General features: G+C 33.9%; 1 protein-coding gene across 1 annotated transcript; it reads left to right on the forward strand.

Annotated features, from left to right (window-relative positions):
- The first annotated feature begins 10,995 nt into the window (after window positions 1-10,995).
- Window positions 10,996-11,972, forward strand: LOC104722864 (peptide methionine sulfoxide reductase B9). The gene is given in 4 exon segments (XM_019232254.2): window positions 10,996-11,077; window positions 11,079-11,143; window positions 11,361-11,451; window positions 11,453-11,972. Coding segments are annotated over 4 exon segments (318 nt in total). The 5' UTR covers window positions 10,996-11,023; the 3' UTR covers window positions 11,561-11,972.
- Window positions 11,973-12,476: the final 504 nt, after the last annotated feature.

Consider the following 12,476-nt stretch of genomic DNA (forward strand, 5'->3'; position numbering starts at 1 on the left):
ACAAAGGTCTACAAAGGTGGAGATCTCATGAAGTTTTAGAGTTTAAGTGTTTATGAAGTTTCAAAATTTGTAAAGTCGGTATAAATCCAAAAACAACACTAATTGAGAAATTTGGAAATCGATTAATCTAGTTTTGTATTTTTGTTCTTGAATTTAGTTATCCTAAATAGTAGTGAAAACTTGTATGAAGTTCAAGAGAGCAGAAAAAATTATGAGTTATGATTTTTAACATTGTTAATGGAAAAATAAGAAATGGAATATTACGTATTTTTTAGGTAAAGAAAAAAAAGTTCATGTATTTTTCTGGCAACAATAAATAGTTTGTGTTTTTTTCTGGAATTTCTTTTAAAAATATTAACGTCGTCACAATGTCGTTAACGTTCGTAATGGAGACGAGGATAAATTGGAAAAAATAGTAGTTCGTGTATTTTTTATCAACTAAAAAATAGTCTACGTATTTTTCTGGGAATGAAAAAAGTTCATGTTTTTTTTTCTGGCAAATATTAATAGTTGGCATTTTTTTTGGGAATTTTCCCATTCACAAATATATTTTTTTTTTGCTAATTATAATTTTTGTTCTTCCCAAAAAAAAAAAGGAATACATTATTTAGAATGTACATGACAACCCTGGAGCAACAACCAAGAATTTGCTGTAAGATACAGTGCAATGATGCGCATATCAATAAAAATAATTACTGCAACTAGCTTAGGGGCACATTTAATTTCGTTCATTTAAGATCACTCTTATGTTTTTCTCTAAGATTTTATTCTGCCAATAAAATTTTTCATAAAATACATAGTACTACTTAATAAAAAAAGCTATACCTTAAAAAAAGTTTGAACCAAATAAACCCATGTTTAAAATTATGATTTTAGATTTAAGAAAAAAATAACAAAAGTTACAAATCCCACTAAAAAGAATCCTTATCTTGTAATTGATTTAATCTACAATATAAATACATGGTACAAATTTTTTTTGAAATAATTCTTTTTTTTAAGAAGATATAATTTTTAATAGATTAGTTTGGTTCTACTTTGCAAGTTGCTAATAATTTTGTTACTATTTTTTTGTCAAGTGTGTGTGAAATACATAGTGATTGATTAATTAATTAGTGGAAATACATGGAAACTAATGATAAAGTTATATTGTTTTCTTTTACTGAAAAAGTTGTATTAGTTATTAAATATAAAAGTAGTACTATAACTCAACTATGAAATTGATGAACATTATTATAGACAATAATTTTACAAAGTGTGAGAATACCGGAAATAAATCTGTACTCAACAAAATGTGATAGCTAGCAAAAATAATACAAAAAAAAACTTGTAAAATCCTGATTGTACAATTCGTTTCTGCATTATTTTCATATACTAATCAAAATCATACGGTTTTTATTATTTGGTTTGTATTATTAAGGGCCATGTTATTAGTCATACGGTATTTATACGGGTGTGGTGCCAGTTTTAGTTTTTCACGTGGTGTATCTACCTGTCAAGTAGGAGCATTATTATAGTTTTTGGTAAATTAATATTGGACTTTTGCCTGAAGATTATTGCAGTTTTTGGTAAATTTATATGATTGAACTTTCATGTGTTCACGTGACTCATGCATCAACAATCCCATTCCCCACAACAGATGATTCAAAAAACAAAAAAACAAAAAAAAAAAAAGCTCCGTATAGCATGTTCTAGGCGATAAATTATATATTAAACAAAAAAGATTATTGTGTTACTCTGTAAGCATCCATTATCCCATCTTGTGATAAAAAATATTTTTATATACAACATGCTGCCTATAATTATTTGAAAATAATTATTTTAGTTTGTTTTGTAGCATATACAACTTGGTATATATTTGTTGGCAAAATTCTATCAATTTAGAGTTCACATCATTTAATTTTTGAGTTTAGTTTTGAAATTATTGTCAAATATTATACATCATTCACATTATCACATATAAATGAAATATCCAAGAATTCCATAAAATGGGATTTTTCAGTTCAGTTTGTAGCATTTTCATATACGATATACCATGATATGTTAAAAAATATGATTTTTTTTTTTTGCTGCAAAAATATAACATGTTATGCTACATAACTGATCACTGGTGACGAACACAACTCGTGACATGTTGTTACTTTACTGTTTTTTACAAATGGAATATTATACAACATATATGAGATGTCATAACACATGTTATTAAATTTATAGTATGCCAGTTACTATTATACTCATATATACTACTCCCTCTGGTTTTTTTTTATTTGTCACTCTAAAGTAAAAATTTTGTTTTCCAATACTTGTTATTTTAAGTTTTCAATACATATGTTTGGTAAAAATATCAATTTTATCCTAATTATTTTAATGGTTTAACTAATAAAAAAATCAAAAAATGTATTAAAGAAGGGGTAAAATAGAACATTGATCTATTTTCTTAATTTGTGTGCAAAGCTCTAGAATGACAAGTAAAAAAAACCGGAGGGAGTATATGATATCTCATAAATGAAAATAACAAATGTACTATACAAATAAATAACATAGATTATCTTATAGTCAAATAATGTATAATTAATAGATTACGTTTTTATTTTTACGTCAAATAATAGATTATCATCTGTTGATAAAAAAAAATAATAATTAGATTATCATATAGCGAGATAATATATGAATAAAGATCATACCATAAATAATAGGTTGTACTATTGTATCATGTCATACACTAGCAGAACAAATGTTCCACTTACAAAAGGATTAATTATATGTTGCCTAAAAAAACAAAAGGATTACTATATAGATAAATCCTCTATATAATAAAACGGAAGTACATGACATTTTTTTGTAGACTATATAATAGATATATTTATGATTTTTTGCTTATAAACTTGTGACATAGGTGTATCATAATATACGGGTTAGTCTGATTTTTGGTAAGTAAGGATAGTATGGATTTAGTTAATTATAGTAACATATAAATCAATTATAGTTAACATTTAAAAGATAAGGAAATCTCTCAACCTAATTAAAACAAAAATATGTGATTCTTCTTTCACATTTATTTATTTTGCATATGATGTAATTTAAATTTTTTAAAACAGACATATATTGCTCAACTGATGAATAAAAAAAATATACAAAATGCCCTACATCACCTTAGAAAACTAGGCAAAGATTCAAAATCATATTAATAAAAAAAGAGACCAAAATGATTCTGAATACGAATGAGCAGAAACCTTGATTTATCAAGCATTGAAATTAAAAAAATTATGCATTTTATTATGGTTCTTTATTTTAAAGAATTTCAACTTTTAATAACTTTAAAAATTCAAATGTATAACTTTTTTAAAATTTTAAATATTATTAATATTTCAATTATTAAAACATTTATCTTTTTATAAAATGTTCAAGATATTAATAATATTTAAACTTTATAAGAAGTTTAAATATTATAAGTAGTTCAATTTCTAAAAAAAAAAAACTTTATTAAAACATTTTAATTTTAAAAATAGATTTAGATTTTTATGAAGTTTTTTCTACGGTGTAAAACGAAATAAAATATCACACAACGAGTTATATGGCTAGACATGTTTGAGTAGATATTAATAGAAACTTAAAATGTCATTAATTCGGTGCTACATGGATAAAATATCACACAATATGAATATTAGATTGTTAGATGTATCTAATTAAATCGATTAATTAATATTGTAACAAAATAATTAATATGCGGTATAGTGTAATTAACAATCAAAATATAATATATAATTTTAAAAACTAAACAAATCAAATAAAATTAACAAACAGAAATTAATATTTTTATCAAATAACTTAAACTGCAGTGTACCGCATGTCAAAATCTAGATCTACTAGAATAGATCTTACAAAATAGATGATATTTTCATAAGTTATATTCAACATATGATTTTATGGTATAGTATTTGAGAAAAAAAATTAAAACAAATAAAACAATCATATATATAATATTTTAAATAAAAATTACAAAATAAATAAAATAAATATTAATTCGTGCTCTAGCACGGATCCAATTCTAATTAGTCTAGTAATTAGTAAAACAATAGTAATAATTAATGGACTAATTTAATATTGATCTAATACTTTATTGTTCGTAAGTGGAACATTTGTTCTCTAACTTAATGGACTAATTTATCCATCTAAAAAAATATTTTATTGTATAAATCACAAGTCATATGTCCAATAAGATGAAATCACATAAGCTTTCTTTCATAAAGAAATATTTTACAAAAAAACTGAGCTAGAAAATGGAAGTGGGTGAAGACAACACCACAAGTCCACTAGAAAAGATGTACTACATAAGTCCACACAATAGTCTAATCGATCAGAAAGCAAAGCCAACACACTCTACTGTTTAAGAAACAGTTGCAGAGAGATTACTATGTTGTGAATGAACTCAAACTTCCCTGTTTTGTCTCTGAAACAAGAAAACATCCATTGTGGAAGCCGGAAGGGAGGCTTGCTTTGTGTTTATGTTAATGATGTAATTCATCAACTAAGTAAGTTTTTTTTTTTTTTTTAATTTTAATTTAAGACAGTTTCGATCTACTGCACATATTTAATGTTTGAAACATCACGTTATGAATGTGCTATATGGATGAAAAGCTACTCGATTTACTACTACTCTCCTTCGTGTCACAAGTTTTGCTGCACAACCAATTTACATTAGGTGTATCAAAATCATTTTTTTCAAAACATTTCTTTTATAAAACCAATCCAGTTAGTTTACTAAAACAGAAATTATCTTTAGAAAACAAATACCAATTTCCTAATTATATTAGGTGTGTGTTTGCCCGTACGTAGGACGGGATAAATACTAGTAAGTTAATAAAGGAGAGGCGAACTAAAAAGATAAGAGAAAATATGACAGTATATATCACAAAAATAAGAATACATGACAGTATGCCACACAAATTCAGCTACCTCGCAAGACGCAAATATGGGATATGACCTCAGAATTGATATTAAGGTCAGAAAGGAGATCGCAGTGGATACCTAGCTAATTCCAAATGACTTAAAATGTGGTTTCTCACTCGAAGTTGCATTTACGATTTTATTCTTCTACCCAAAAAATTACTCGAGCGAAATATAGTTCAACGTTTAAAAGATGTGTTACATAAGTATTCTTTTGATAAAAGATGAGCACATCAAATTTAACATATAGAACATGAAAAACATATATTTGAAATCTTGTAGAATTCCTCATCGGTTTACATAATACGTACAAGGCTTATATAGCCAAAATAGTTACACAAATAGAGGAGAGGATCGAGGTGAGGTTCCACACAATCTGGAACAATATTAACAACTTAAACAATTTCCTAGATACGTGTAACAAAATATATATATGTCTTTCACCCTCCCGCAGTCACATCGTCGGAAGAACGGTGAGGCTGGTGTGAAATTCATTGTGAAGTGAACTCAGTAGGCCTTTTGTGAAAATATCTGCATATTGGAGTGAAGTAGGTACGTGCAGAACCTTGACCTCGCCGATAGCTACCTTGTCTCGGATGAAATGTATGTCGAGCTCTACATGCTTTGTTCGTTGGTGCCGTACTGGGTTAGTTGAGAGGTAGACGGACCCGATATTATCACAGTAAACGACAGAGGCATGTTGAATTGGTCGGTGGAGCTCTAGCATAAGATTATGTATCCAAGTGAGCTCGGCAACAGTGTTGGCGACGCCTTTGTACTCTGCCTCCAAACTGGAACGAGACGGCGTTGGCTGTCGTTTGGCAGACCAAGACACAAGATTCAGACCTAGAAAGACACAGTAACCGGAAGTAGAACGACGGGTGTCTGGACAGCCTGCCCAGTCGGCATCGGAGTAAGCTATAAGTGTATCTATTTGACCTCGGACCATCTGTATTCCATAATTGACTGTCCCTTTTAGATATCGGAGAATACGTTTGAGTGCAACGAGATGTGGTTGTCGTGGAGTGTGCATATAGAGGCAAATCTGATGAACTGCATAAGAGATATTTGGCCTTGTCAAAGTTAGATATTGGAGAGCTCCGACAAGTTGACGATAAGATGTTGGATCAGCGACTGGGTCACCGTCGTCGATGGAGAGTTTTGACTTGAGGTCCACTAGAGTGGCCAGAGGTTTGCAGGCGGACATTCCAGCTCTAGCAAGTATGTCCTGCGCATAAACAGATTGTGATAAAAAGAGACCCCTTTTGTTGTACTCTGCTTTTATGCCAAGAAAGTGATGCAGTTTGCCCATGTCTCTCATCGGGAATTCTGATTTGAGCTTGGCAATGACACGTTGCAGTAATGTTGTTGTTGAGGCTGTGAGAAGGATGTCATCGACATATAAGAGCAGATAGGAGAAGTCACGTCCTTTCCTGAAAATAAACAAAGACGGATCTGCTCTGCTTTGAACAAAGCCCATGAGTTTCAAGAAAGACGTAAATCGAGCATTCCAAGCTCTAAGAGCTTGTTTAAGGCCATAGATTGCTTTGTTCAATTTGCAAACATGATTTGGATAGTTAGGATCAACAAACCCCGGTGGTTGATGCATATAGACAGTCTCTTCTAGATCCCCTTGTAAAAACGCGTTTTTAACATCTAATTGATGTATTGGCCATGCCAAACCAACAGCCACATTAAGAACCACACAAATTGTAGCAGGCTTAATGACCGGACTAAATGTTTCTGTGTAGTCGACACCCTCTTGTTGAGACTTTCCATTAGCAACCAATCTCGCTTTATGACGTGACAAAACACCATTCTCATCGTACTTGTGTTTAAATAACCACATAGATCGAACAATATTAACATTAGGCGGACAAGGAACTAAGTTCCAACTCTTAGTTTTAATCATAGCACCATGTTCATCTATCATTGCGGGATTCCAGTTAGGGTCTGAGAGAGCAGAGAGATGGCTTTTTGGTATTGGGGATTTGGTTTTGTGAAGAAGAGCATTGGTTTTGGCAAGAAGTGATATCATCTGCCTGGGTTTGGTGATACCAGATTTGGATCTAGTTTGAATGGTAGAAGGAACACGAAAGATTGGGTCAAGACGAGGAGGGCGTGTTGGTGCTGTAAATGGTGGGAGTTGCGGTGGTGAAGAGAATGGGGCTTGCAAGATGGATTTAAAGAGCGGTGATGGTTCAATTGTGTCTAGAAAAGAATACGTTTCTTTTGGTGCAGAAAGGTTTGCAGCGGGAAATTTCTCTTCGTCAAAGAAAAAATGACGCGAGATGATTATACGATTGGTTTTCAAATCCATACAGCGTTATCCTCTATGATGGGTTGGGTAGCCAAGGAACAAACACGGGGTTGTGCGTGGGGACAACTTAGGCAGAGTAGAGTGATTCAGGTTCGGGAAACATAAGCATCCAAAAACTCTGAGATGCTCATAGGCTGGGCGTTTGTTATAAAGCAAAGTGAAGGGAATTTGATTGGAAATGGCTTTTGATGGTGTGATGTTGAGGATATGAGCCGCTGTATGTAGAGCTTCGACCCAAAATGATGGTGAGAGTCGAGCTTGGAATAGGAGAGTTCGAACGGTGTTGTTAATGGTTCGAATCATCCTCTCTGAACGGCCATTTTGCTGGGAAGTGTGTGGACAGGAAAAACGGAAATTTATACCTTTAGAGCTAAAATAGTTGTGAAAATCTTTGTTGTTATATTCCCCCCCCCCCCCCATTATCACACTGGAAATTTTTGATGGAAGTGTGAAATTGATTTTCAACTAGATTTGAAAAATGAAGGAACTTTGAAAACACGTCACTCTTACGACGAAGGGGATAAACCCATAGATGGTGAGTGAATTGATCAAGAAACAACACATAATAACGAAGACCACTCACTCTAGGGATGGGAGATGTCCATATGTCCGAATGGATTATGTCAAAGGGTTGAGTAACCAAAGTTTCAGAAGCAACAAACGGAAGCTTTATTGATTTCCCCAAAAAACAAGGTTCGCAAGAAGATGAAAGTTTCCCTTTATTACATAACATAGGATTCGATTGAAAAATAGAAGAAAGAGAAGCATTATTTGTGTCACCTAAGCGTTTGTGCCATAGATCGGGGGTTATAGCCAAAAGAGTTGTGGAAGCTACCGGCGTTTTATTGATTGTGGAAGGAAGAGAGTAGAGATCGCCGGAGCTATCACTTCGGAGCATTGGTGTCCGTGTTTGAAGGTCCTTAACAGTAAAACCAAAAGGATCAAAATCAACAGAACACCGATTGTCTTTAGTGAATTTACGAACAGAGAGATTAGATTCTTAACAATTTTAGGAGTGACTAGGACATTGTTAAGAGATAGGGATTTGGTGTTTGTTTGAATTGAAGATGAACCTATGGCTGAGACAGGGATGGAGGAACTGTTACCCACAATGACAGATTGACCGGTGTTATGTTTAAAAGTAGAGTGGAGCGTACCTGCATGTGCGGCTAGATGTGCCGTGGCGCCGAAATCCATGTACCAGTCCGTAAAAGAAGGATCGGCGATGGCTTTAGAGGTGTAAGCTTGCAACGGAAATTCAACGAGGTTGGCCTGCTGTGGTGGAGCAGGAAATGAGCGCGGAGCTGGTGGCCCCTGCGGGTATTGAGGCATCCAGTACGGAGGTGGTGGTGGCCAAAACGGTGGTCCATTCCAGGGATTGCGATTGTAGGAGGAATGTCCTATGTTTCCTCTGTTGTTGCCTCTTCCTCCTCTGCGATTTCCTCTGTGACCGCCGTTGCGGTTGCGGAAGTGTGGATTCTGCACTGGTGTGGTCGTAGCAGTGAGTGCAGTCCAGGACGAGGAGGTGTCTGAGTGTGAAGCAGTGATACGAGTACTCTTCTTGAGTCTGGTCTCTTCCCACTCAAGCATCGATTTGGCAGACTCATAAGAAGGAAAAGGATCTTTGTGTTTGATAACGTTAATGATGTTATCAAACTTGTCGTTAAGACCATTTATGATGTACATAACGAGAGTCCGGTCGGTGACTTGTGTACCAATATTGGTTAGAAGAGCTGCCGTTGATTTCATCTTCTGACAATAGTCACGAACAGTCATGTCGCCGATCTCCATTGTGCGGAGTTCGTTGTCGAGTTGAATGGCTCTCGCATCTTTGTTGTTGCGGAATTGAGCCTCCACACGATTCCAGACGTCACGAGCAGTACCACCGGTCTGGAAGGAGGAGCGAAACAGTGGTGGCGCCATGGTGCTGTAAAGCCAAAGCTTCACCAGACCATCACGTTTCAACCAAGCATCGTCGTTGGCATTGGCAGGACGGAGAGAACCATCCAAATGACCGGAGACGTCGAAAGCCATGCAGTGTATGAGAAGAAGCTCACGCCAGGCATCATAGTTGTGCTCATCTTCATCAAGGAGCACATGCATTTGATTTTTGATGTTTGTAACACCAAAACAGCGTTCATTAGAGCTGTTAGGAGCAGCCATTAATGGCGAAAAGAAAGAAACAGATAAAAGAAAAGAGAGAGAGAGAAAAGAAATGAAAGAGGATCAAAGTCCCAGATGCTCTGATACCATGAAATCTTGTGGAATTCCTCATCGGTTTACATTATACGTACAAGGCTTATATAGCCAAAATAGTTACACAAATAGAGGAGAGGATCGAGGTGAGGTTCCACTCAATCTGGAACAATATTAACAACTTAAACAATTTCCTAGATACGTATAACAAAATATATATATGTCTTTCAATATTTTGTATAATTTTATTAGTTATACTGCTATACTGAGCAAAATAATTTATAAGGTGAAATTATCATGGATAGAAAATGGTGGAGCCCAAAAGTAATGGGTTTGGATCATATATGTATATAGCTTTTCACGTTTTCCATGCATAGAAAACTAACACATTTGATGAACCATGATATGGATTTTTCAACATCATACTTCAAATAAATATTGTGTACTGATATAGTGATATAAGTTCCTGAAGTAAATTCCCATGAGAGACGGTGAAGTAGTTAATTTTGTAAAAAGCAATTTGGTTTTTCTTTTACGTACCCACTTCCGGAAATTCCCACACCAAACTCAAGAATGTATGTATTCACTGGTCGATTTTGTGTCTAATATCTCTATCAATCGTTTCATTTTCTGCATGAAATAAGTGTGCCTCTTCACATTTAAATGCTCAAAAATGGCCATCATAAAATGAATTTGCAACTCTGGTTTAGTTCAAAATTATAAATCTCCAGTTTTTTAGATATGAAAACGTGTTGGAATCGGTTAGAATAAAGATTACGAACGCTTCATAATAGATGATTTCTTATAGAACTCTAAATATTATTTATTTGTCCTATATAGTAGACATTATAGGTTTTATTATATGGCGTACCAAAAGCGTTTACGACATGTAAGAAACAGATGGAGTATCTAGTATTTAAATTTAATGTAATTACGCTTTGCTCATCAACTTGTCTGAGCTTCACTGTGGTAGGGGACGTGTTTTTGTCAACCAATTCAGCCAATGACTAAGCTACATTTGTTTTTCATTTGCTCTTAACTTAATTTTTAACCTGTTTAACGAAAGACTTCTAATTAAATTTTAACGACCCACATAATCTAATGAGCCAAACGACATGACCAAGAGAAAACAATAAAAAAAATTTAAAATGTGTATTCGCATCGTGATCAAATGAAATTATATATAGTATACGTCAAAACGAGTCAACAAGTCTACGAAGCACTACCTCACCACTCTCATTGCTGTACTTTCAAATTTATTGCATAATTGATACGTAAAATTATTATTATTCTTTTTTTTTGTGCAAACATTATTATTTGTTTAATTTCTCCTGAGCTGTTTGAAAAATATTCTTGTCCTATGCCTATTTATACCCCCATTCATCATAAGTATTTGAATCACAATCAAACCAAATCTTTAATACAAAACTTCAAACAATATATCTCCAACATTATTACATAAACAGCGTAGTCATACCCCTCCTCATGCAGTTCTATATACTCACACGATCATCTCTCTGTTGCCTTCATAGACACTTATCCAGGCATTTATCTATCGTAATCATGCTAACATCCGCAACATTGGTGGCTCCATCAACTGGATCTTTCCAAAAAAAATGATCAAGAGTGGCGTGCAATTTTGTCTCCTGAGCAGTTTAGAGTTCTCAGGGAAAAGGGCACAGCGTAAGAATAGTATTTACACATATAACTTCTTAATTTATATTTTCATTGCATCTTTCTCAAAAACAATTACAATCACCATAACATGCTATTAGGTGTCCGGCTTAATAAAGATAGCTAAAAATTTAAAACTTATGTCAAAATGCCATGCATATGTGATCACTTCCTCTTAGATGTTCTTTCTGATTTTTCTTTTGTAATGGTTTTGATATATTTATAGAGGTCGAGGTAAAGGAGAGTATACCAAACTGTTCGACGACGGAACCTATAGTTGTGCTGGCTGTGCAACTCCTCTTTATAAGTCCACCACTAATTAAGTTCGACTCTGGTTGTGGCTGGCCTTCCTTCTTCGATGCTATCCCTGGTGCCATTAAACAAACGCTAATTGACATATCCTTTTGTGACTCACAATTGTTTTAGTAAAAAAATGATTGTTATCGAAACAAGTTTTATGTGTATATTATATATAGCAGCCCGAGGCAGGAGGGAGAAAAATGGAGATCACGTGTGCGGTATGTGATGGACATTTAGGTCATGTTGTCAAAGGAGAAGGTTTTCCCACAGCGACCGATGAGCGTCACTGCGTCAACAGTGCTTCTCTCAAGTTTTCCGAAATTTCTTCCAAATAAATCGATATATCCATATCGATGACCGCTCTTGTTCGACCAATTCACCGTTCATGATAAATTTGGAGATCAAGTGTGATCGTTTGAGATTGTTATGTTATATTATGTCACGTTCCTAGCTATAGTTATTGTTGGGATACAAACAATGTCTCACATCTGAAAATTAGAAAATATATTTCTAATATATAAGTCAATACCAACTCCAATTAGTATGAGACCTTTTGAGAAGGAGCTAAATGATAAATCCGTGCGGGCTTTGCCACTTGGGCCCAAAACGGATAATATCATACTATTAGGGGAGTTGGCTTGGCTTTGGAAAGCCCAACAATTGGTATTAGAGCCTAGGTCGAAAATACTTCATAAATAAAAGGGTACTGAAGCCTAAGTACCTGAGTTTCACTGAAGGCGAAGCCAAAGTATCATGGTACATAGTTTGTTAGGATACAAAAAATATCCAACATCTGAAGATTAGAAAATAAATTTTTAATATATAAGTTAAGACCAACTCCAATTAGTATGAGACATTTTGGGAATGAGCCCAATAAAAAATTTGTGCAGATTTTGCCACTTGAACCCAAAACGAACAATATCATATTAATAGGGGAGTTGGCTTGGCTTGGACAATCATCCATGTGTGATATGATCCATTGTTGTTTGTCCCTTCTATGAATTTTTATTGCTTGATCATACCGTGTGTCATCTTTACATTG

Source organism: Camelina sativa, chromosome 11, assembly GCF_030686135.1.
Source record: "Camelina sativa cultivar CO46 ecotype springtype chromosome 11, ASM3068613v1".
In the NCBI taxonomy this organism is placed as follows: Eukaryota; Viridiplantae; Streptophyta; class Magnoliopsida; order Brassicales; family Brassicaceae; genus Camelina; species Camelina sativa.